The 26,113-nt window shown below is 42.6% G+C and overlaps 2 protein-coding genes across 5 annotated transcripts in view; both read right to left on the minus strand.

Annotated features, from left to right (window-relative positions):
• Nucleotides 1-37: 37 nt before the first annotated feature.
• BCL9 (BCL9 transcription coactivator) lies at nucleotides 38-17,526 on the minus strand. Its single transcript, XM_089512222.1, has 7 exons — nucleotides 17,445-17,526; nucleotides 15,174-15,490; nucleotides 10,925-11,114; nucleotides 9,824-9,920; nucleotides 7,379-9,617; nucleotides 5,499-5,759; nucleotides 38-2,688 (listed from the first exon to the last, which is right to left on the minus strand). The coding sequence occupies exons 1-7, from the start codon at nucleotides 17,495-17,497 to the stop codon at nucleotides 1,580-1,582; spliced, it is 4,266 nt and encodes a 1,421-aa protein (XP_089368348.1). The 5' UTR covers nucleotides 17,498-17,526; the 3' UTR covers nucleotides 38-1,579.
• Nucleotides 17,527-17,543: 17 nt separating this feature from the next.
• LOC149319707 (uncharacterized) overlaps nucleotides 17,544-26,113 on the minus strand; it is a 121,658-nt gene continuing 113,088 nt past the window's right edge. For all 4 annotated transcript variants that reach the window (XM_089512225.1, XM_089512227.1, XM_089512226.1 and 1 more), the window contains exons 2-3: nucleotides 21,781-21,859; nucleotides 17,544-17,732 (exon numbers count right to left, since the gene is read on the minus strand). In XM_089512225.1, coding sequence (XP_089368351.1) covers nucleotides 17,544-17,720 — 177 coding nt within the window. In that variant the 5' untranslated portion in view covers nucleotides 17,721-17,732; nucleotides 21,781-21,859. The remainder of the gene's footprint in view (nucleotides 17,733-21,780; nucleotides 21,860-26,113) is intronic.

The raw sequence follows: 26,113 nt of genomic DNA on the forward strand, positions 1-26,113 counted from the left end.
ATATTCCCTTTTTTAAGTGCACAAGATACTTGTGGAAACCATGCTTCAATCATTTTGACTAGTCAGCAATATAACCCAGAAAATGATGGTCTGCAGAACCATAGTCCTTCAGCTGCTCCCTGTGTTGCTTCTGAAATTTCCCCACAACCTAGCTGTATTGGGGAATATGGGATTGGAAGGTGGAGACTGCCTCCTCACTTATAGCGACAACGTTTCTGTACCCTGCCCCAGCCACTGATGAGCAGGAATCAGGTTGTACTATCCTTGCCTACTGTATACTGTACAGAACTGAAACACCACTGGAAGCTTTATGTGCAAGCAATACGATTAAGTTAGATCAAGTTGTGTTAAGGCTGAAGTTGTCTTTTCTGGGTGTGTAATGCAAAAGTTTATCAGAAGAAAGTACTTTCAAAATAGAACTGCAAAAGTAATTTTGCCAACCACAAGAAGCAAAGGGTGAAACAAGCCTCATGTCATTGCTAGATTTGGGGGTGGGGAGAAAAAAAAGAAAATGGTTCCCTTTTGGGAATTTTTTTGTAAGAAACAATATATTTTATTTTTCTGACACCACAGCCCTGGCAAGTGGTTTTGTACCAAATTTAATGGAGGTTACACAGAACGTTTTACGCTGGGGAACAAAAAAAAAGCCACAAAAAAGTCAGGATAACTTTTAGTGTCTGTTCCACTCCCACATTAATAAAGTCACTTGGAGGGTTGTAAGAAAAAGGATAATAAGAAACAGTAAGACTACTGTAAATGTAACAGTGTCCAAGTCCAGCCTCTTCCTGAAAGTGGCAACACTCCCAGCATGAGAAAGGGCTCTCCTAGATATGCTCCCCAAAATAATACAATGTATTGCAGCTGCCAGAGGAGAAAACAGTAAAAGGGATGGGGAGGACCAAGATGCTTTTTTTTTAAAGAGTGGGAGGGAGAGACAAAAAAGGTGCTGGGCAGCACTCCATAATTTGAAAAATATGTCCTTAACTTATTTTTTTTTAAAGAATCCCCCTCACTGAACTTAAGTTCCTTTTGTGCTTTTCATTAATACTCTGCTCTGAGGTCGTAGTTTGGTTTTTCTATACATTGGAGTTGAAGGAAAATAGTCCAAAGTTCTGAAGATGGATTTTCCACCTAAAAGTAAACAGCCTCTCACCCCAAAGACTAAAGCCTCTGCTAAAATCCCTTTTACAATATAGTACAGTACACAAAAATAACCCCCCAAAATAATAGAGTCCTGGGAGAAGTCAGTCCAAAGGACGTAAACATACAGAGAATGGTGCAACTTGTGACAAATGGCAATTCTCAAAATACAGCTACAGATTCTCAAAGCAGGTGCCATCACAGGATACCCAAGTACACAAAAATAATTTTTAAAAAATAAATCTTAAAAAAACAACCTGTTAAAATGAATTCATTTGTTTTCAGGTAATTCCATACATTCGAGATTTCCCAAAGCATCCTCTGGTCTGTTTTCACCTATTGCATGGCCAAACTGTGCTCCTGGAGCTCTCAGGCAGCCCACAGGACCTGGAATCTCATCTCAACATGGATCGGAACCATCCAGTCTTTACGTAGCAGCTTAAAACATCATGTTCCCTGGATTTCCAGGGCCTTGGCTAAATCCTCCCATGCCTACATCACCAGCCATACCCCGGGGTCTCATCTGTGGTGGAATCATGATGTTCTGTTGGGGTCCTATCATGCCCTGCATTGACATCATCATACCAGGCGAACCCACAGGTCCTGGGTGGCTATACAACCCAGCAGGAGCTCGGTCCTTGCCTGGAATCATACCTACTGGGTTGCTCATAAGAGTGGGTTGGCCAGGCATTGCTGTTTGTGCTGGTGACATCATTCGATGATGCGGCCCCATCATGCCTTGTTGCAGAAAGGCAGGTGGTCTCATTGGGTTATGGCCTGGCATGGAGGATGCTGTTCCAAGAGGAATATCAGGTGTGCCTACTGGCCCTGGGCCTCCCATGCCAGGTAATGCCAGCCCCATTCTTGGATTCTGTTCTCCCATCATTCCCTGCATGTGAGAAAAGCCAGGACCAACACCCTGTGGCTGCTTTCGGCCTGGCACTTCCCCACGAGGGAAATACTGTAGTGTCTGGCTGGGCTTCTCGGATGGAATAATCCTGGATAGGTCAAATTCTGGTATGCCAGTGGCTCCAGGGCGAATCACTTCCTGCAGCTCTGGATCAGTAAAAACTGAAGGCATGTTGTTTCCTAGGACAGTGAAAGAGTCTGGTCCTGCAGGACCTCCAGACTTACAAAGTGCTGGATCTGCTGAACTTTGGGGCATGCTGGTGGGACGCCCCAGAGGTCCTTCACCATGGAAGCTCATTCCAGCTGGAAAGTTGCCTTGTCCTCCACTAGGTCCATTGTGTGGAAATGGCACCTGCTGGGGAGGTGACTGTACTGGAGGAAAGCCCTGTGGGAAGCCCAGGCGTCCTTGAGGTACCATTGGTGGCTCTTGGGAACCATGGCCCATCATTGGATTGTGTGACATGAGGCCAGGCCCCACAGAGACCCCATGAGGAGGTATACTGGGTCCCATAGCATTTGGAGAGGGCATCTGGTTACTGTGAGTTAGAGGCTGAGTCATTCCCATTGGGCTAAGAGTTGGCATTGGGCCCGACTGGTTAGGACCTGAAACACGAGGATTCTGGGAATTGATGCCCATCCCTAGAAAGAAAGAAATAAGCATAGAGCTAAGTAGATGGAAAAAAAACTTTCTACTAAATTTCTAGTGCAAATCACCCAACTTTTTCTCTATAGGTCCCCCTTTACAGTTGCCATAAGTTGGAAATGACTTGAAGGCATGCAACAAACAATTATTCAATCAGAATTCCTAATATGTCAAAACACTCTACATAGGCCATTTCCTTTGATTGTTCATATACTGTATTAATTTTCTTCCAGAGTACTGGGTTTACGGACACTTTATTTTTTGTTTACACCAAAGCCCTCTTCAGGTGCTCAATATACGAGTTAAACAAACCCATGAGAAAGTTAAGTGTGCCAGCTCCATACTCTTTGCCCTAGCAGACAAGAGGTAGGTTTGTAGTGGAAAGCTTTCTCTACCCAAAGAGGTTCACCACATAACCCTGAACCCTGAATTTCCAGTTTTTTGACTCAGGTACATTTTTTTTACATACACATGAACAGAGCAATTACAGGATTGGTTCACTTCCCTTGTGTATTTAGTCTTATGTTGACTATACACTAATAAGATTTAATACAAACACTAAATGGATGTTTCAGACTGATTAAAGTACCATATGAGCTTCTCAAATGAGGGAACTTTTCAGTTGTTGACTTCTCTCCCAAGGATATACGCTTGCAACCTTCTAAATCAGTTATGGCAAACATTTTAAAGACCAAGCACCCAAACTCAGTTGGGACTTCCGGGGGGGGGGGGGGGGGGAATCCAAGGCACACTCTCTCAGCCTCAGGCTAGCAAACCCCTCTGATGAAACTTGCTAAGAAAACCCCACGATACTTTCACCTTAGGGTCACCAGGAACGACGAAGACACACCCAACCAAGGCACACTCTCAGTCTCAGGCTATCAATAGCAACCCCCCCCCCCCCAAGAAACTTGCCAAGAAAACCCCATGATAGGGTTCACTAGAAATGACGAAGACACACACAACCAAGGCACACTCTCTCACCCTCAGGCTAGCAACAGCAAACACCCCCCACCCAACAGAATGCTGGGCTACCGCTGCTTCCTCTTCCTTCTCCTTTTCCTGTTTCTTCTTCCCCTTCCTCTCCCTCCCTCCTCTCACCGGTGGGGGGTGGGACGATCACTGGAGGCATGGGGCTGCCGCCACTTCCACTTCCTCCTGCCTCCTCTTCCTCTCTCCTGGCTCTTACTGGTGGCAGCATGAGACTGCTACCACTACCACTCCTTCCTCCTTTTTTTCCTCCTTCCTTTCCAGCTCTCACTGGTGGGTGGGTAGCATGGAGCTGCTGCTGTCACCCCATTTCCTTCTCCTGCCCCCTCTTCCCTCCTTCCGTCACTGGTGGCCTTATGTGCCCACAGAGCCCACACATGCCATGGGTTTGCCATGGCTATTCTAGATGTGACTGAACTGTAATACACATCAATCACCCTAACCTGTATAACCAATGGCAAGAAAGTTGTACAATTTCTAGCTATCCATCCTTGCTGTGAAGAATTTGAAGACATCACCCTGGGGTGCATACAGTTCAGAAGACAAAGCCTCTTGTCCCAAATATACCCTAAAACATACCATTTCCTTGTGGCTATGCATGGCCAAAGGCAGTAGCCAAATATCAGGAAGGGCAGTTTGTTATTATACCAACATTTTTAGGCCTCCCAAAAAGTTTGAAAATACAGTACTAGAAAAAGGAAATCCAGCCATGCTTTAAGAAGGAAAAAGGATGTTAACTTATTATTCCTAATTTCTTCAAGAAGTCACAAGGAAGTCACAAGTAAAGCATAACTTCACAGATATAGGGCAGTGCAGAGATATAATTTATTAATCTTGAGCTGTTCAGTAAGAGGCCAGCTTAATATCAGCCACAACAGCCTCACTGAACTTTACTGCTAGAGGACTATAGTCACTTTAAGATATGTCATTCTCATTTCCATCCTGCTTGTTAAAGAGAAAGGGGGTACCTTCACAAAATAAAAGCCAAATCACAGGGTTCCAATGTGTGCCCTCCAGAAGTTGATGGACCACAACCCCCACCATCCCTCACCCTGCCTGTGTTGTCTAGGACTGATGGGAGTTGTAGTTCACAAGCTACCCACGCCTGACCTAGAGTCTGATGATCCTGGAACTTTGATCAAGGAATGCATACTTTCAAGTAAAAGCAAGGATCTCTGTGGAAGACAATGCAACATTGTTCAAGTCAGCTTGACACAACACCATTTTAACCTTCACTCAGCCTGACCAGAAAGCATCAAATAAAGTTATTACCTGCTCCTTCTCTTTCACAAAATGTCTCTGGATACTAGAAGAACACCTACACTGTCAGTCCTCAATGTAATCATTCAGTCACAGTAACAATATTATTTCAACATCAGAATAAGAAATTTGCTCTCATTCATTCATGATAAATTTCTCACAAGAAAGATGACCCCTTAACAATAGGATAGAATCTCCACTTTTCTTTCCTAACCCCACTGTAAAAAAGAGATCTGCTCCAAAGTTGGGAGGTCACAATACTCAGCATGGAAAAATACACAATGTCCCAGGGATGGAAAAATATTTTACAGGAACAGCCTCTTTCATTAGGGTAACATTAAATTACCCTAACACATACTTTTTCCTACCCTCAGTTAGCACACTGTGAATCCTCTTGATACATCAACTGCAACAGAGGACTAGTGAATGGGTTTACACAAATTACACAGGCAATTGCTATTTTCCTCAGCATCTCCCTATGACATTCTCTCTCCAGATTCAGAGAGCATCTAGTTCTACTATCTCTTAGGTGCAGCAACCTCAGGGGACTTCTTACCTGAAAGATTGTTCATTGGCGGCAAGTTTGGGGAACGTGCTGGGGGGGAGTCATCATCTGAAGAGGCTACAGTCTTGATAGCATCATGATAGAGTGGTGTAGAGCTGGGCATTGCAAACTTGGACATCCGGGACATCATGATGGAGAGTGGGTTTTGAGACAGGGTAGGTTCTGGGGGCATTGTGTATGGACTGCTTGAAGGAAGATTTCCAGGAAGAGTCACAGGAGCAGCTTGGCTAACCGTTGAAGGGGGTGCACCACCTTAAAAAAAGTGTAAGTTAACTAATTGTCAAAATTAGTTTTTATCTACAGTGCTTCATTGAGTCCCACTACAAGTCTGTTTACTCATGAGTTACCAGTGCTCTGGACTAGATGCCACTGTACCCATATGAAGCTACTTTATATAGTCAAAACATTTGTTTACCTAGTCTTGACTATCATCTACTCTAAGTGGCAGGAGCTCTCTTCCTGCCAAGAAATGCACCTGGGCCCTGTGTTCAAGACATGTATTCCCCTCTAGACCATGGAAAGTACTGCATTTTATAAACTGCTTCAGAGTCAGAACTACAAAAACATTCAGCTGTCTTTAAAAAAAGCATGCCATTGCAGTGATTGCTTAGAAACACTAGAGGGCAATATAGTCTAACAGTTGTCTAAATTGCTTTCCTAATTCCTGGAATAATGTGATTTCACAGACTGAAGAGCTCCCAAGGCTAGCTCCATCAAACAACTGCATGCAAACACTGTACACTGGGGACTGGCTTTATTAGAACCTTGCTGGATGAGAACAGTCAGCCCCCTTTAAGCTATAAATCTGGAAGATTAACTGGGACTTGCAATTCTGCAGGGCAAACAAGACCATGCAAATCAAGATTGAGGAGGGGGAGCTATATTGTGTGGAATGGTAAGATCCATGAAAGTATTCAACTGGCATCTGCCTAACAATTCTCAACAGAGACAAATTCCTGACCCAATGTTAAACTAACTTCCTCCCAACGAAAGATCTATGAAGCCAGGAAAGGTACAGAGAATTTACCAAATGCTGTATACCATCTAAACTGTTTAATGAGAACATTCCCATGCCCCCATTATATGTTTCCTTATTTCAATACAGAAAAAAACATCACAGGAATCATCCTGTGGTAAACAATGCCTATTCTATTTTTTGCTGTGATTGTCAGGTCCTTAAATTTGCGCAGGAAATAAGCAAAGTGTTCTTCCTGTGCAATACTCCTTCCAGGATTAGATGCAAGAGAAAGTTAACCTGCTCCAGATTACATGGGATCCTATAGCCTTGACTATATGCAAAATTTATGTTACTCACCTACATATATTTGCTAGTTTGAAATATCTGTACACTCATCTCTTCATAATCTAAGGTACTCATGAACCAATTAGTGCCATTTGGTGACCCCCGCCAAGCCAACCCACACATCTAAGAACTTTCCTCCAGCTTCTTTACCAAACGAAACAGGGTGTCGCTGGTTTATATGCACCATTGCTGATAAAAGGCAATAAAGCAAACCCAGGTTAAGAGAAAGGTAGCAATCTGTGTGTGCACGCATACCTGCATGTTGGCACACCTTCATGTCACCTGTTGACTTATGGTGACCTCATGAATTTCATAGGGTTTTCTTAGGCAGAGAAGACTGCAGGTAGATTGCCACTGTCTTCCTCAGAAACATAGCCCACAGGACCATTTCTTTGTCACTGCTCATCGAAGTACACACCAGGCGTGGCCCTACTTAGTTTTCAAGATCACACAGGATCTTGAGCCTTCTGAGTATTTAGTCCCTAAGTGCAACCCTTACTAACCAGAGAGACAGAGACAGAAATAGCGATAGAGATAGAGAAGCAGGTATTGTGGGAAGGGCACTGACCTGATTCAACATTTCCCATCATGGCTGGTGAAGACATGGCAAGAGAAGTTTTGTGGTTGGGTGGGATTCCAGGACTCTGTAATGGGGGCTTTGGAGATGAAGTCCATCCAGGAGAAGGTGCAGGGAGGGATGGAGATTTGAGATGGACAGGAGATGCGGCAGCAGAACCCATCACTGGGGGAGATTTGATTGAAGCAGCAGCAGCTGCAGCAGTCGGACCTGCCAATATCCCTGCCAGCTGGGAGGGAGTCTGGGGAGACTTGAGGTTCCCAGAGGGCGAACCCAACATAGGAGACTGGACCTGGCGCATGGTGGGAGACTTCAGTGGATTTATGCCTGGAGAATGAACCTGGCTTGCACCAACAGAGACATCCAAAGGTTTGCGTCCAAGATTACGCTGAACGGGAGGAGCTGTGTTGAGGCTGTTTGGGTTACTGGAGGGGTTTAGAGGTAGTGGTGGCATGTGGCTAAGCCGGTTGTTAGTCCTTTGGTCAGGCCCTACTTGTTCTCTATGATTCCGGAGACCAACACCTGGGCCCTGAGACATTGGATGGAAAGGTCTTGGGCCCATTGCGTAGTCCTGCTGGGGGTGCTCACCAAATGGCAAGGGTACCATTTTCGGCTGAGAGGGGAGCATTTCTGAGACACCTGGGCGCATCTTCATAATTTCCTCTGGGCCTACTCCAGCTTCCCTCATTTTCTGAGGTATCATTGGTGGATTAGAACTCATGTTAACATTCAGACTGATATCCCCTTTCATGTTACTGGGGCCCATCCCAAATTCCATCTCTCTACCAGCTGCCATCTGAGGTGGCATTCCTTTTGGGAAATCTCTAGAAGGGCTCATAGATCCTTCAACTGGCATTCGTGGAAAGATGGGGTTATTGCCAGGCTCCATGTGTCTCTGAGGGGGAATCATCCGGTTCATCTCCATGCCAGGCCTAATTCCTTCTATGCTTATACCAGGGGGAAGTCCTAGCTGTTTTTCGGATAACTGCTGTTGAAAGATCTCCTCAGGCAAGCCCTGAGGATTTGGAAACCTTTCCCCCCGACCAGGGCCACTGAATACACCCTGCCCAGGAGGGAAATTTCGGCCATCTGGAATTTTTGGCACATCCTCTGGCCAAGGGACACCAGAAAGACCAGGTCTAGATGTGGTGTTTGGGACAGGGACGTTGGGACCCTCTATGTCAGGGTTTATCATTCCAGCAAATCCAGGCAACCGCATCTGACTGCCAGGTACATTGGGATGGGGGGCCATGCCCCTTGGGGGCAGTGAATGGGGCATAGCCATATTTTCAGAAAAGGGTTCTGGGCCCCCAGGTCCCCAGCCTTCACCTGGGGTCATCTGATATGGAGGTGGGGGTCCTCTGACCAACCCTCGAGGCCCATGCTGGTGAACCATCATATCCTGTAGAGAACACTGCTGCACAACCTGTTCTTGTTTTCTCCTCTTTTCTTCATAGAACTCTTGTTGCAGTTTCAGCCAAGCCACCTGTTCAGGGGTCATGTGATCCAGATGATCTGGTCCTATAGGGCCAGACTGAGAGTTTATTGATGGTGGTCCAACTTCATCTGGTGAGAATGGCATGTCTCTGTGACCCTGGGAACCAAAGGGGGGCCCTCCTTCTGTCCGGGGTCCAGGTCCTTTGCCTAAACTTTGGGATTGAGCCATCATGGCCTGTATTGGACCTTCTGGTTTCTTTTGGGGACCATCCAGCATTCCAGAATTTGATGGAGGGCCTCCAGTTTGGCCTCCAGCAAACTCCTTCTCATCTGGGAAAAGCATACGTTGAATATCACGTAAAGTCTGCAGTGAACGTTCTCTGTGCTCCAGCTGTTCTTGAGACAGCCCATCTGGATTTTCACCCATGTTTGGTGGGTCCCCTCCAGATACCTGCTGGTTGGGACCTTTAGGGTCTGCAGTAGAGCTATTACTCCCTTGGGATACTGGACTAACAGCTCGATTATTAGGGGTCGAAGTTTGCCCAAATCCTTCTGTTTGGAGTGGGGTGGAATTCGCAGGACTCCCTGCAGACATCCCTTTACTTTCTAATCCAGGATTGTCCTGGTCAATAGGGCATGGAGGGCCAGTAGATTTGGGTGCTGGTGCTGGCACTGGAATGGGTGGAGTTTGCTGCATTTTGGCATTCTGGGGAGTAGTTGGCTCTTGAGACGCAGGCAACTGTGATGGAACTTGGGGCTTTGTATCATTTCGGAGTGGTGGAATCTGTGTGTTCTATAAAAAAGAAAAGACAAAAATAATTTGAGATGGCTCTAACTTAGAAAAATCTGGATAAGGAATCCAAGCTTTCAGGCTGCATTTGACTAATGTTATTTAACCTCTAAAGCTGGAGCAGGTATTTCAGGAAAACCACACTCTTCTAAGCTACTTGCAGCTTCCTCCCAGTTTTATCCCCATTTTCCACTAGTGAAATTACTTACCAAAGGTGCAGTGTTTCGTTCTGTCTTGTTAGAAATATTTTGAATGTGAAAGGAAACAATGGTTTCCACTTGTCCCTTCAGCACCGCTTCTGCAGCCCTGAGAAGACAAATGCAACCAAGAATTATTGAGCATACCAGTTCTTCCGTTGCACAAAATCTGGGTCTTTTTTGTAACTGAGACTGTACAGAAAAGAAAGCTGAAGGATAAACCACATTATGTCAATGACATAAAACGCCACCCCTCCCTTGACTGACTGACTGACTGACTGACTTGACTTCACACACACACACACACACACACACACACACAGAGAGAGAGAGAGAGAGAGAGAGAGATTATTAATGTTTATTTCAAATAACTAATCATGTTTTGATAGGGAAATTCAAATTGATCTTCATGCAAAATTAATGTCCAGGATGATAAGAGTCCAATGATGTGAGGTTGCAGATAGCCTAGCCACTTCATTAGCCTGCTGTATGTCCATACAAAGAGGAGATCCTGAAGTATTTGGACTGTTTAGAAGGGGTAATAATTTTCCTTTTCCTACATGCATCCAATTGCACTGGAAGCACAAATATACATCAGGCCCACCTGTCACCTGTGATATGAGAGAGGTACAGTTCACCCGTGTTATACGCGGGCGTGCTTTACATGGTCTTGAGCATACGCGTTCAAGCCGTGGGGAGCGCACGGGGCGGCGCGTCCCATTCAAATGAATGGGCGCGCGCACCCATTGCACCCCGCGCACCGCCATGCACGAGCCCCATTGTTTCTAATGGCACTTGAGCATAGGCGGAATTCGCCTTACGCGGGGGGGGGGTCCGGAATGGATCCCCCGCGTAAAGCAAGGGCCAACTGTACAAAAATTTATTTCAACTGGTGCACTTATAATATAAAGTCATGATTGATCTTCACTGGATACAAGTATTAACACCCAAACACACACACTCTCACTCTCTCTCTCTCTCTCTTATGTGCAGTTGTCATATGATATTGCAAAAGCCAGGTAGAAAAATCCATGTGTGAAGATGTTTCAGTATCCCATCGTAAATTAAACTAGACATTGTGGCTATGCTCTACAGAATCAGAGATTCACTTACTTATTAGCCATTTCTGTTGAAAAGACATAGACCACTTTGGATGGAGTCTTCTGTAGGCTACCTGGCTCTGAAGTGGCAGCCTGACCATGGGAAGGTGTGGAAGAACGTGGAGCCGAAACATTTGAAGAAGCCATGGAGTGCACTGTATGTTGGGAATCTTGTGATTTTGTATGATCAGCAGAACCAAGATCTGAAATGAAGGAAGCAGAGGTGTCTGTGTCAAGGAGTCACAGAAACTCAGACTTCATTTCTCTGATAGCCTACTGTTAGATCCTTACTCACTTTGGGTGTAGTGAAACCATCTCCCCACGTTAGGTTCTCCTAGCTCCACTAGTGGAAATTAGACCTCTATTACTACACTTTACATACACAATGTGTTGTTTTGAACTACACTATGGAATGCATTTGTATAAAAAAATTCCAATCTGATTGGTCCTGTTAAGGTCTGATGAAATCCCTCCACTTGCAAGCTATTAAATCGTTTACACTATTTGGCTAAATGAAAAGCATTTCCAGAGTTCAATTCAGTTAACAGTTGAACTTGTCTCTCTGCAGATGATTATGCCTACCATGTTTAAGAGACTTTCTATACAAATTCTTACCAAGACAAGGCTAACCAATGATGAATTGCTACCACATTGACACATCAGAAGCGACAAGAGCACATAGGTAGTGTATTTTCAATAGACTTATACCACTTCCTTAACAGAAATACAGCAGACAGAAGATCTTCCAAAAGCAAAAACATTCTTATGATAAAACAGTATATTAAAAGACAAGAAAATGCTCACTGTCTGTATTTTGTCACCGATTAATGTACCATTTCTCAAATTTGGGTCCCCCAGATGATGTTGAACTACAAACCCCTAGACTCCCTGACTGTGATGGCTAGGGGATTTGGGTGTTGAAGTCTAACAACATCTGGAGGATCCAAATCTGACAAATGATGCCTAAGAAAAAGGTTTGATTCAAAAGCTATGGAAGAAAGAGCTGTTTGAGAAAAATCAACATTACAAAGTAATAGACAGAAGACTTAGTTTATGGCCTTTAAAAGAAAGCACAGTCCCACATTCTAAAGTGCAAAACCTTATTATTTCCCACTAAATTTAAAGATCAGGAAAGATATGAAACCTACTTTCTCCTCACTGAGGCAATTCAAGTGCCAATCACCTAGCCCAACTTTTTTTAAAAAATGTGCCACTAGCTACTAGCTGCCTGAACTTTACACCACAAGTAATGCAAACCAAAAATAAACAAACAAAAGGTCAGAAAGCATTGGAAAAAGACCCCAATAGGTATATAATATGTAAATAGCCAACACATTTCAGAATCCTTCAAAAGCAGGAAGTAAATCACCAAACATACAGAACTGTCTGACTATCACTGTATAAGAACTCCAAAGTGTTTTTGTTCAGCACTTGACTCTTCACCTCCTTGTTTGCTTGCTCTGCTCAGTATTCATTCCTCCTGCATTCTAAGTAATGCTATGTAAAATAGATGATACAGAATATACATAACAGGACTATTTCTGGCTCATCCAAAAACTGAACACTTGAGCACAGTATAAGTCAAAATGGTGCTGATAGTATAAAAAGATTCCTAATCTTTTTTATGAAACCTTAATTATTTGACCACCTATAACTGCAAGGCATCTTACACAGAAGGTAAACACCCTACAAAGGTCTTGCCTGCAGGCTTACAACCTAAAGGTAAAGGAAAAAAGTAAATAAGTAAAAGAGAAGGAAGGTCAATTGGGAAAACCTGGGATGAACAGATATAATTGCATGCTTTTGCTTGCTTTACTACAGCTGGTGGCTCCCCTGAGTGCCTTGAGCTTGCACAGAGCCAACAGGCTTGTGGTTAAGCAGCACTCAAGCATACGTGCTATTTGTGTGAATGCGAAAAGGTGACTGCTGAATGCTGGCAGTGATCACGTAAACCATGTTAACCAATTAAGACAACTCCCATGTAGAACACATGGGATTTACACAAGCAACACTACCACAAGCCCAACAGTAGCACTCATAAGCCTTATCTGAACAGTCCCTATCACACTTTTAAACAGAGCAGAACCTTTGGGACTGGCATATTAGATCTGCTTCCCCAAATGCCACAGAGTACCAACAGAAAGTCTTTTCCTACCTCAGTCAAGACTACATTTTCAAGTATGGGGAAACAGTGATCATTAGCAGATATAAAAATGGTCAACTGCTCACTAAAATCAGCTCTATTAAATTGGCACAATAAATAAATTGGCACAATAAATAGCACAATAAATCCTCTTGTGGGAGGAGAGAAAGGGGTGGGAGTGGAGATCTTATTGCCACTCCTGCCTCAATTAGACCAGGAGGGTCATTAGCAACCCAGTATTCCACATCCAAAAGGCAAAGTACAGATGTTTCCTCAGTATATAGTCAGGGCTCAGATAAGGGATCTGAAGAGCAACTCTCTTGTCTTACATACCTCCTCCAAGGTAACTTGCATTCCTTTAATGTGCCTTTAACTCACTCTTTCCCAAGGGATCACAACAAGATACTGGCACATTAACACTACACACTATTATGGATTACTATAACGTACTGTATATACTTGTGTATAAGTCGGAAAATGTAGGTCAAAAATTGATTAAAAAAAACCTGGGTTGACTTATAGATAGGTCAATACACGGAGCCTCTTCTCGGCTGGGCTGCCTCTGGAGAGGGCAACCCAGCTGGGAAGAGGCTAGGAACGCAATCAATCACTGCTGCAGACTCTTTTAAGCTGGACTACCTCCGGAGGGGGCAACCTGGTTAGGAAAAGGCAGAGGAGGTGATCAATTGCCACCACAGCCTCTTCCCAGCCAGGCTGCCTCATTTAGTCTGACCCTCAATTTATCCACAGGCCATATCAAAATCAACAATTTTGGCACCAAAAATTGACCTGACTTATACATGAGATCAATTTATAGTCAAGTATATATGGCATTCTATGTGAGGCTGCTTTTGAACATTGTTCAAGAACTTCAACTAGTTCAATGAACTCCAGCCAGACCTCTTACTGGGACTAGTTATATGGAGCATAAAAAATCGCTTTTAAAAAACAGCTCAACTGGCTACTAGTCAGTTTTAAGATATAATTCAAAATTATCATTGTAAAGCTCTATATAACTCAGGTCCAGGTTATCAGAAGGATCCTATTACCCCATATGCTTCTGCCTGTATCTTGAAATCTTCAGAAGAGGATCTTCAATGCATCCCACTACCCTTTCAGGTACCTTGAATAGGAACACGGGAGAGGCCCATCCCAATGGCTGTGCTTAAGCTCTGGACACCTTCCCTAGAGAGGCTAGAGTGGCATCATCTATAATGTCCTTTCAGATGCAGGAGAAGACTTTTTTCTTTCAACAAGTCTTTCAGAATGTACTGTTTATGGGAAAGGCCTTTTAATAAGGTGTTGTATTATCTGTATTTGTTGCTGTTGCTATATTTAGTGGGTTATGTTAAACTACTTTTAAGTCTATAGTTACATTATAACTTCTGTGTGTCTTCATAATCTGGCATTTTAACATAAGATAATGATAATACCAGTCCAACAACAATAAACTACCCAATGAAATACACAGTACACAAACAACAGATTACATCAGCTTTGAAAAACTAGACTAAATTATCTACTTTGAAAAAAGAGGCTGACTTCGTTGCCTACTTCCAATAAGGTATTTTAGCAATTCATTGGAAATAGTCAAGTATAAAATACATATATACATGTTAATTATGAAAGGTACTCAAATATTCAAGTATTATTGTCTATTTAAACCTAACAGTCCATGCTCTCCCAAAAGCTGAAGCAATCTGCTTGATTTCCAGGAAGAAAAGCCCACTGCCAGGCAATTGGACTGGCTACAGCGTGTTGTTAGCTTGTGAGCCTTATATTCTCATCAAACATAGGAAACACACTCTTAAAGGATCAAACATTTGTCTTTTCTAAAGTTCAGTTACTTTGTATTCACTAACAGGGATTCACTGTGGCAAATTTCAGTTTTTTGAGGACACTAGCTAGTCTTGCTATCTCTTCAGAACCATTTCTATGTATCAATTTTCATTTACCTCAATATACAAAGCTTTCCTTAATTTATTGTCACTTGCTCTTTTTCTAGAATCCAGAGGTTCTCAAGGCAAATTATTAAAGACAAAGTAAGAGACTGGTTACAGAAGTTCCCAGTCAGGACTGATACCACCCTTTATTTCTGCCCCTTCATGTACAGACATACCTTTGATTTCAGATTCATCGCTGGGAGTTCCAGCATCTCTCTGTTCAAACGAGTCCGCTGAAATGCTCCTCTCTCTTTTTCCTTTCCCTTTTGAACCATTGCCAGCCCCATTCTTCAACCCCATGCTTCCCCCTTGTCCTGGAAGCACTTTTGGTGTATGGGCCCCACTCTTGGGGTCACAGGGAGAGGGCTGGGATTGGCCTGTGGAGCCCCCCTGTTTACCCTGGTTAGTGAATTTAGAGTCCAGCTGCGGGTTGCCAGATGGGGACATCACTGTAGGGGGACGGACCATCACCTCCTGCTTTGATTTTGGACTACTGGAAAGGAAAGATGAGGAAAAAGAGAAATTTGTAATAAAAATGTAAAAATACTATTATACACAAGAGGTTCCACTAACTCAGCCTTTTTACAGAATGTGGCACTAATAAGCTAATTAATTTGTAGCCGTCTCATCCAGCTGCCATTTGAAACAACGTCTTAAAAGTGTTACTATCCAACTTGAAGTATTACTACTTGAGGAGAGACAGGTAGGCAGCAACCACCCAGATCCTAGGAACCAGTCAGTCACATGGAGATGTACCTCTCTGACTTCTGTCAATAAAGACAATGGTTTCTATGTACAAAGACGCACCTCTCGCTAAGACCAGCACAAAGTAAACAAGCAGGGCACCATAAAGTTCATAATGCCACCCTTATGGATTCAAACAACACAGTTCAACTAGCAGAGAAAAGCTAATCCAAAAAAGATCAGCCTGCTTTATAGGACCACAGCTGAATTAATGCCCAACTACAGATTTCTATCATAAATTACTTTTCCCAAATCAACAGCAGTCACATTACTATCATTGCCTTTCATCTGATAGATGAAACTTCACATATCCTTGAAGTGGAAAGTGCTAAATATAAAATTGTGTGAATGGAATTTCCTACTTTATACACTCTCAGCATTATAGAGGTGGTGAGAATAAGGAAGAGATTCACAGTAATATCCAACAGCCACGACACACATTTAGCAACTTGCACAAAGATGAATCTGTATAATATTTCAGATAAGAGGTTGATTTCTCTGATAACAAAAGCTGATGTGGGGTGTCACACTAGTTCAAAAGAGGTATTACAGTGCTTATGTGGACAGACTACTTGTGTTACATGATACAGTCTAGGACCTGTGCAATTACAATAAGCAACTTAATGCAATACTGGACAGTGGCATCACTAGAGGGTGCAGGGGTGTGGCCCACAGTGGATGACACCCAAGAAGAGGGGCCATCATCCCACCAGGGGGGAGTGTGTATGCCCAGCCCCATTTCCCCAGTGGTTTCCTCATGAGGAAGCTGCTCCTGCCATAAGGATAAAGAAGGCTGAGTGTGGCTGGCTGATTCACTGCGACAGCAGCAGTTCCTCGGGAGAAGGCCTTTCCTGCCACAAAAAGAGAGAAGTCTGAGTGTGCCCAGTCTCAATTCCCCATGGCAGTAGGGGTTTCCTCATGAGGCCACTGTTGCCATGAGGAGGGAGAAGGGGTAAGTGCAGCCTTTTAGCCATGACCTCAGTAGCCCTGCCCCCTGCACTGGGTGTCACTTGGGGCCAGGATGCCACTGATACAGGAGAACATTCGATATGATGAAGTTAGGACCAGCAATAAAGCAGAGGAGTGGCTACTCTGTCTATTTGCGCCTTCCTTGGCTTCGATTTTTACTTCATGCAAAATTATTTCCCAGTTAAAATATCTGTGATAAAAGGATGCACCTACATCTCAAGTTGTGGGTTTTAAGGGACAATCTATCTTCTATCCCCTGTGAAAATTATGTTTTTTTCCTGAAACCAAGTCAGAGATTCAACAAAGGAACACTTCCTCTTTGCTTCAAGAATTTACTTTACCAATAAAATAAAAGCAGTGGTGTGGTGTGCTGTCAAGTAGACAGGCTAAACCTGTCAACTAAGAACGTTCTATCCAATCAGAAGATGGTGCCAAAAGATTCAATGGGGCTGCAGACAGGAAGAGGACAGTCAATGGTTGTGCAGTGTTAATCATTTCACTGCACTGTGAATCCAAAAAGCAGAACAACTTTGCTGTAAAAATGATGATTCTCAGATAGTGAATCTTGCAAAAGACCATGCCTAATGAAACAGTACACTGAGAGAGGACTGACTCTCTCTCATGGAATTCAAAATTAATATAAGATGAAACTCATATGATAGAGATATAACGACAGATGGCAAACACTGTTTTGCATTTCCTTCCTTTATAACCTTGTAACAAATACTACTTACCTCTGGGCATTTCCTGATGGGGAATTTCTCACTTTGGGGTTACTGGAATGCATTGACAGAAATCCTAAGCACACAACCACACACACTGACAAGCTGTTGTCAAGTTCCCCTGTTACTAGTTCTAAAGCACTTTCTGCCTCGTGCTTTCCTCAGTGCCGTCGGTCTGCTTGCTTTTTTCCTCTTGGCTTCCCTCTGTTGTTGGACTGGGCCTTTCCCTCTTGCAGCTCCAGCATTCTCCAGATGAGTGATTCTTGCTGTGGTGAGGAAGTCTCGCATCTCCAGGGCACACTGCATCAGATAAACCATCAAACAAACAAACAGTCAAGTTTGTTTTTAAAAAGTCAAGAACTTAATGAGCTTTATTAGTATGTAACTAATTTTCTAACTTCTAACTGAAAGAGAAAGGTGAGAAAGTTCAGTCTGGTGGAAGCTGAATGTACATTCCAGTCGGTGAATGTTCAGGTTTTAGATATGTAAGCAACAGCCAGGTGTGCTAGATCTAACAGATGGGGGAAGTTAAGTTCCTCTGTAATCCAATCCAAGATCATGTACAAACACATACATTTTATCTTGTCTCATATCAATTTGAGCCTTCTAAAACTACTTTGGAAGCCATAATACTTTAAAGAAGTATTTTTACAACATCAAATTACTGAGCAAATTATTAAACAGACAAGTATTATTTTTAGAAAAATATATGTTGGCAATGGAATTAAAAAAAGTGGAAATCATTTTGTTGGTGACATTTTCATAACCAATTTTTACTCATAATCATAAAACTCTGTCCCCTATCCAATATATATAGTCAAAAGTTCATTTCTCATATTCCAAGTGCTACTACCCACTCTCAGAGCTGCTAAATCAATTTCTAACCTACTCTGAAAATTCAGAGGTGCTGTCATACTGATTTGGCATATTTTAACACAAGTTATTACTGCTATTATTAACTGTATTACTACAGGAGTCTAAAAATTGTTTGCCCTTCAGGGTAAAAGGTTTTGAAACAATTTTGCATCAGATTTCAAATGAAAAGTAGATTTATTGTCAATGTAACCAGATAAATATTATTCATATCAAGTATTCCTATTCCCAATATTCTTTTTTCATAAATTCAGAAGGGAGTTGGGCAAGATCCTACATGCTGGAAAGAAACTAGCATTTCAAGAAAACAAGTGCTCAGTGGACACCAATTTGCTTAAAACTAACCAGTGCCTTTGGAACTCTAAAGAAACAAACAGGCACTATAGGAACATACTGCAACTGACAAGATGTGCTTGATATGACAGTAATCCATCAATATTGAATTATGCCATTCTCCATGACAGAGCATCAACATATTTTGATGAGATATAACAAGACAGTATCAGGAAAACATATCTTAATTATTTTTGTGCTCTTCTTGAGCCTATCACTTCCAATGCTTCCTTCTCTGAAGGGAGACATCTATCTAAAAGCCCCTGAAAGTCTGACAAAGGATCTCTGTACCATATGTGGACAAAAATACTGTTTTTTTTTCACTGAAAACAGAGAACGTTGCAGTTAAATTTCAGCTAAGTCACAGGGCAGCATTAATTCTGATTTTAAAGAAGCTACAACAGATACACCCTCATCTGTGCTCAGCAGTGTTTTACAGGAACAGTATATACTGAGTAGCTGCATACTCAGTTGTTGTGAGATCTTGTTTTTACACGCACAGGAATTACCCCTAGGCCTCATTCACTCATTTTGCCTGGGAGAATATGCTGATGCCCATGAATTAATTTAGTGATCGCTAGAAAAATATGTTCATGAAGTGAGTAGGCCAACTCTGTTACATGTTTTGAACAAGCTAAGTCCAAATTGGCTCTGTGCCAGTTTGCATTTCCACCCCTTGACCAAAAAACTCTTGCAACACAAAATGGCAGCATGCTTTCATTGTGAATGGTGGAACAGAGCAAACTGCAAGCAACAAGATGCTGGAAATAATAATGTGAAGGATCCACAATATCTATAATGCAGATACTGCGAACTTCTTGTTTTAAAAAACAAAACAAAACAGTACCACAAAAAATACTTCCTCTCATAGGTGAAGCCATTCACTGCACATTTAGAGATATTCCTGTCAAATAGCTGTGTCTAGAAACACAGGCATCATGTAGCAAATTTGATACCACCCAAGTGAAAACTCCAACTATAACAACCTAACACCAATCCTGATATTTCACTCATCTTTACCTAAACAAAAACATGCAGGGACGTATACAAGGGGGGGGGGGATCTTGGGGTCCGGACTCCCCCTTCCATTAGAAAAATGAATGGTGTGCTGCTGTGCCGCCGCACCCAAGCCCCAATATAATGGTGGCACTTAGTGTGGACCCCCCCTTCCTAAAATCCTGGCTACGTCCCTGCACTCTGAGCAGAACACTGTGACTCACGGACAAGAAAGGGAGATTGGCTGCATTATGCTGAAGCTCCCTAGTTGATTGTGCCACAAATATCCATCACTTGAGGGGAATTTGGAAGAGCAGTTTTGATTGTGGCAACAGTGAATTGTGAATACTTAGTATGGCTGACTGCAGAGACTGTATTTCATTTTCCCAATTTTTCTGAAAATTGCCATTCTTTGGGGCAAAAAACAAATGAACACTTTTCTCCATGACTTCAAGATTTCCAGAGATGTTAAATCTCTCTGTGTATGTTTAAATAAACACCTAGAAGCATTATGAATAAGGTGGGCAGACAGGCTTTTCTGTATACAAATCTGCTTGTACATTCATGTTGCGTTTTTCCCACTTCCTCCCGAGATGCTTTCACAGACAGTGAAAGACCAAAGCAAATTAAAAATATTATATTAAACACTCGAATCTGCTGTATATACTTCAAAATAGTAGTAGTGATGCCTAGCCATCAGTAGTAGTGATGCCTAGCCATTATATTTAACCCAACAGAGTCTTGAGTTTCACATATAAGGTTTCTGGTTTTAGGGTCCAGACAACTTATATTATTCATGGTTACAAGAAATGAAGTTTTGCTGCTTCTCCCTTACTTGCAAGCTAAGAATGTACATAATGTAATAAACATATATAGTATGTGTTGTTGTTGTGTGCCTTCAAGGAATTTCCTACTTACAGCAACCTAAAGGCAAACCTATCACAGGGATTTCTGCAGGCTGAGTGTGTGACTTGTCCAAGTCACCCAGTGGGAATCCTGGTCTTGAGTCATAGTCCAACACTCACATACTATTCCAGTATTCATAGAATCATAGAATCATAGAGTTGGAAGAGACCGCAAGGGCCATCCAGTCTAACCCCCTGCCAAGCAGGAACTCTCAGTCAAAGCATCCCTGACAGATGGCCATCCAGCTTCTGTTTAAAGACCTCCAAGGAGGGAGACTCCACTGCACTCCGAAGGAATGTGTTCCACTGTCAAACAGCCCTTACTTTCAGCCAATCTGGTTTTGTCAGTTTATGGGTCTCAAGCAAAATAACAGAAAGAAAGAAAGAAAGATTAAAACAAAAACTTCTCTAGTGCTTTATAGAATCAAGTAGGCATAAACTACTTGTCATCATAAAAAGATGTCAGAAAAAGAAAACAGAAGCAGGAACTACAGTGATGGGATATTATGCATTACTGACTCTTAGGTTAATCAAATAGGAATGTGTGATTAATTAACAGTGGTTATTAATTACTTGATATACAAGTCAATGTTGGGAGCATGTTAAATAAGGCACATCTAACCCTACTAAGGGACTTAACAGACAGCCCCTAAGGGACGGCTCCGTACTGCCCCTTTCCTCGCCAGATCAAGGCCATGACAACCGCACAGCGCGGCCCCAATCTGGCCTTTCCACGGTGCAAAAAGCCACAAAAAGAAGCTCCTTTTTGTGCCTTGGAAAGGGCGGCCTAGCCACGGCTGTGGCAGCTTTTTGGCATTCCTTTGGCACAGCGCATTTAAATGCTGCATCGACTGTCGTGACACCCCCAACCATGCAATTGGGCAAGTGGCATGACGTGGGGGCAGCCGGCGTCCATATACCACATCCCCACACTGCCCCCATGCCGGCATATAATGCCGGGCTGTACATGCTCTCAGTTTAGCTTCCCCAGCCTTATTTCAGTTTACTACTCCACATGAGACAATTGACAGAAGTTGCCTTCAGCCTGAAGTGATACCTTTGCTTCAAGATATCAATGCTTGTTGCCAAATGTATGATCTTCATTGTCCTGCCACATTAGAAGGTTAAGCACATGGATTTTTAAGTGGTTTCACCAACTAATTATTATTCAGTACTGCATGGTAGAACCTGCATTTTAAAAGTCTTTATTATTCTCTTCCTTTCACTATTTGGGAACTTACCAGAACTCCAGCGTCACAACATTGTGCAGATCATCCTGGAGATGCGTTCAGGAGCCCTTTATGCACAAATGAAGATCACCTGAAAAAAGACAAAAAATTTAAAATTAGTCTTTCACCCCAAGTTTAAGTACAAAACCTACATCAGTCCCCCCCCCCAAAAAAAAGACAAAGGTCTCACTGAATGCTGACAAACTAGAAAGCCCCACCAGCATAATAACATGGGATTACTGCTCCTTGTCATTATACTCATGACAACATCCCTTCAGAAGGCACCACTTTAGGTCATGCAGAGAAACCCTGCATGTCTCACTGTACAAGTGACAAAAACATCAAACCATTTGTATTATGGTTTATTGCTAGAACAGTTACTCAAGAAGATCCAGGATGGAACAACTCACTCCACTTGCACACTTAGCTATCTTACCATTTAAGGATCAGAAGCAAATATCCACCACAGTCCACCAAGGGAACATCTCATCCACTCAATGAATGAAGTGGATAGTCACCCCAATTAACTGTACAGTGCAGGTCACACGGCATAAAAGTCCACATCCTTAAGCAGAATAGTTGAAAAGTAGTCTTCCTTTTCTTCTCAAATCTGGAAAGGATTGGCATGTTTTACCTCTACACCTAAAAAATGTTCCTGAAGCAAAAACATGGAGACTTCTTGAGGAATCCATTGTCCACTGCCTACAAAGAGGCCTGTGGCCTCACAGGAATTGGCATATTGGACTGCAAAAGAGGAGTCTTTGCTGAAATACAAATGGACTTTAAATTTCCTGGACTTTGTCCAATTGCTCCATGGCTAGAGGTGGGGGGCAGCTTGCTAAATACACTCTCCCCATACCATCTTAACTAATGACAAAAACAACAAAATATAGGCATCTTACTAACATCTCTAATTTTTCTCCTATTTGGTATGTAACATTCTGCCTGATGAAGAAGCCAGTGGAGCTTCAAAATCTTGTAGCAAGTATATTGTGCATTTCGGTTTCGGAGTGGAGACTGCTCTGGTCACCTTGATTAATGATCTCAGTCTGTTCATCGATAGGGGAAGTGTGGCTTTGTTGGTGCTCTTGGACCTCTCAGCACCCTTTGATACCATTGACCATGGTATCCAACTGAAACGCTTGAGAGTTAGGAATCGTAGGTTCTGCTCGGCAGTGCCTCCATTCCTACCTCTTGGGCAGATTCCAGCTGGTGATGCTGGGGTACAGCTGCTCTTCTAAAAGAGAGATGACATCTGGCATCCCTCAGGGCGCCATCCTGTCCCCCATGCTGTTTAACATTTAAATGAAGCTGCTGGGTAAGATCATCCGGAGACACGGGGAAGAGTGTTATCAGTACGCTGATGACACCCAAATCTACTTCTCTATGTCTCGGACTGCTTCAGTGACCAAGGAGGGCATCTCCCCTCTCAATGACTTCCTGAGGTCAGTAATGGATTGGATGAGGGAAAATAAATTTAAGCTGAATCCAAACAAAATGGAGGAACTCGTGATAAGTAACCCTAATCCAGGTACAGAGTTATGTTCAGCAGTCCTGGACAGGGTCACCCTTCCCCTGAAGGACTGTGTTCGCAGCTTGGGGTGCTCCTGGATCTGTAGCTTCAACTGTCACCTCAGACAGATGTGACAGCCAGTAGTGCCTGTTATCAGCTTCGGCTGATATGCCAGCTGCGACCCTACTTGGAATAGCGGGACCTAGAAACGGTTCTACATGCACTGGTAACCTTTCTTCTTGATTTCTGAAATTCACTCTACATGGGGCAACCCTTGTGCCCACTCAGAAGCTTCAAATGATACAAAATATGGCAGCCAGACTGGTCACAGGAAAATCTAAGTTGGACCGAATTACACCTATCTTAAAGTTGCTACATTGGCTGCCTATTAGCTTCCAGGCACAGTACAAGGTGTTGGTTATTACCTATAAAGCCCTACATGGCTTGGGTCCAGCTTACTTGAAGGAACGTCTCCTCCCATATAATCCTTCCAGCACACTCAGGTCCTCTGGGAAGAACTTACTGCAGTCAAGGAAAACCAGACTGGTGATGACTTCCCAGGGGACCTTCTCCATTGCCACTCCAAAAATCTGGAATTACCTGCTGGAAGAGACTCACTGAATAACCTCACTTGAGGCTTTCAAAAGGGCAATAAAAACAATTCTTTTCCGGCGGGCCTTCCCAGACTAACCTTTGTCCATACTAGAACAAGTCTGATCCTCTGATTAAATATCACCACTGTCACTATGCATTAACTGATTTTAATTTGTTATTGTAATCTGTATTTATATATGATTTTATTGTGGTAATTTTATTCACGAAGGAAGGGTAAGGGTTGGTGGGAGTCGAGGGATTGTGTTGATTATTTTGTATTGTTTTAACTTCGGTTTTTATCTGCCTCGATCCCCAAAAGGGAAGAGGTGGATATAAATAAATATGTTATTTATTATTATTATTTATTCGGTTGGCCAATAAAGGTATCACTATTTGGTGGATTTTTGTTTGAATTTACTAAATGGCCAACACAGCTGCCCCTGCATGTTTTTTTGATAATAACCTAGTTTGTCTGTCGTGGTTTTGGCAAAGTTCTAAAAATATGCTAATGCCGTTTTTAAAGCTTCATTTACTTTCAACATTCTTGTATTAGGTGGTAGCAGTTTTAGCTTTAAATATAGGAAGACATGGTTGAGAGTTTTGCTTTAATCGCCATATTCTGCAACATTGGAACACATTGTGTACCCAAGCTAAGATCCATTAGATCAAGGTAAGATATATTTAGTTCAGCTGACGAGAATCTCAAAGTGAGGAAGATTACCCTTCCTGAACTTTACAAATATTAACTGCTTTCCTTTCTACCTTTCTTCCAAAACTTACTATATTTTTTGTTTTTTGTGTTTTTTTCCCTTATGTGAAGGCTGCAGGACTTGAACAATATGTATTTATTAACAGAAAAGTTAATAAAATGTAGGTTTAACATTTTTAAAAATATTATGTACATGAAATTTAGAGATTTGCAAACAACTTAAGTTAAGAGGGAAATGCCAGTGTGCACACCCATGTATGTATGCACACACACATCTGAAGAAACCCTTATACAGAGTGCCAGAGGACTACAATGTATCCTGACAAATATAACACCCCGTTTCTGCTTCAGCAGTAGTACTTCAGTGTGAAAAGGAGAAAGCTGCACATGGCATATTGAGCAAACGTATCTGCAGCAACAGGAATCCATTCCAGGGGATGCTGTTTTAATCCCAGCAATACACCATTACATGATTCACACACAGCAGGTGTGGGCAACATGCAACCCACATGTAGGCCCCCTGCCCATTTGTACAATCCCCAGATACTCCTTGTTGCTTCGTTTGGTGCTGCGTCACTGAAACTGATAGCAAAAGTACTTTGAAAAGGCCTACGGGGGTGGATTCACACACACCCTGTGTTGCTTAAATAAAATTGTAGGGAGAATCATGCTCTGGGAAGCCTCCAGAAAGTGTAGGTCTCCCACTATTTTAAACAAAAGGTCTTTTTAAAAATGGAGATTAACATCTAATGAATTCCACTACCATATTCTGACAGTGGATAGCACCACCATGGAGTGTGGCTTGTGGCAGGTACCAGAGGAAGGAAAACTGGCCCTCATACTCTCTAATATTATGTACCCAAATGCAGAGAAAGCCACACATGGGTGATGAAGCAGAACAGCCACACAGACATTTCAGAAATACAAGTTCGGTGCCTGTGATAAACTCAGGATAGGATTAAACGAGGAATACACATGGCTACTATGCCTCTTGATCACCTAGTCCTGAAATTTGGCAGCTTAGTTCTACAGTATAGCATATTTGCAGTGGAGTGCTGACTGTTAAAATCTGTGGTTCAGCAGGCTACTGTATTTATCCTGCCCTCATGTCACTGTGGCAAACTGATAGAAGAATCTGGCCTTTTCACTCTTGGATCCCTAATACTATTATTATTCCAGATGCTTTAAGAACATAAGAGCAGCCATGATGCATCAGCCTATACAGTTATTTTAGTTGTTAACTGTTGTCAAGTCAACTTCAACTTATGGCAATCCCATGAATGAGAGTCATCCTTATCACCAACCAAGTTATCCTTATCACCAACAACCCAGATCAGGTCATGCTGTGGCTCCCTTGACTCAGTCTTCCCCTTTTCCTATTGTCTTCTACCTTATCAAGCATTATTGTCTTTTCTAGTGAGTCATGTCTTCTCATGCTATGTCCAAAGTGTGACAGTTTCAGTTGAGTCATCTTGGCTTTTAGGGAGAGTTCAGGCTTGATTTCCCCTTTGATCCATAGGACCCAATGA

This window comes from Sceloporus occidentalis, unplaced genomic scaffold, assembly GCF_023333645.1.
Source record: "Sceloporus occidentalis isolate IW3139 unplaced genomic scaffold, rSceOcc1.0.p SCAF_2, whole genome shotgun sequence".
Classification (NCBI taxonomy): domain Eukaryota; kingdom Metazoa; phylum Chordata; class Lepidosauria; order Squamata; family Phrynosomatidae; genus Sceloporus; species Sceloporus occidentalis.

What these genes read in the sequence shown, in the direction of transcription:
- BCL9 (XM_089512222.1), bottom strand. Translation starts at nt 17,497, where the DNA reads ATGCATTCCAGTAACCCCAAAGTGAGAAATTCCCCATCAGGAAATGCC. An exon ending in CCATCAGGAAATGCCCAGAG is followed by an intron (nt 15,491 to 17,444) that starts GTAAGTAGTATT and finishes TTTCCTTTCCAG; the next exon opens with TAGTCCAAAATCAAAGCAGG. An exon ending in GATGGGAAATGTTGAATCAG is followed by an intron (nt 5,760 to 7,378) that starts GTCAGTGCCCTT and finishes ACTTTTTTTAAG; the next exon opens with GTGGTGCACCCCCTTCAACG.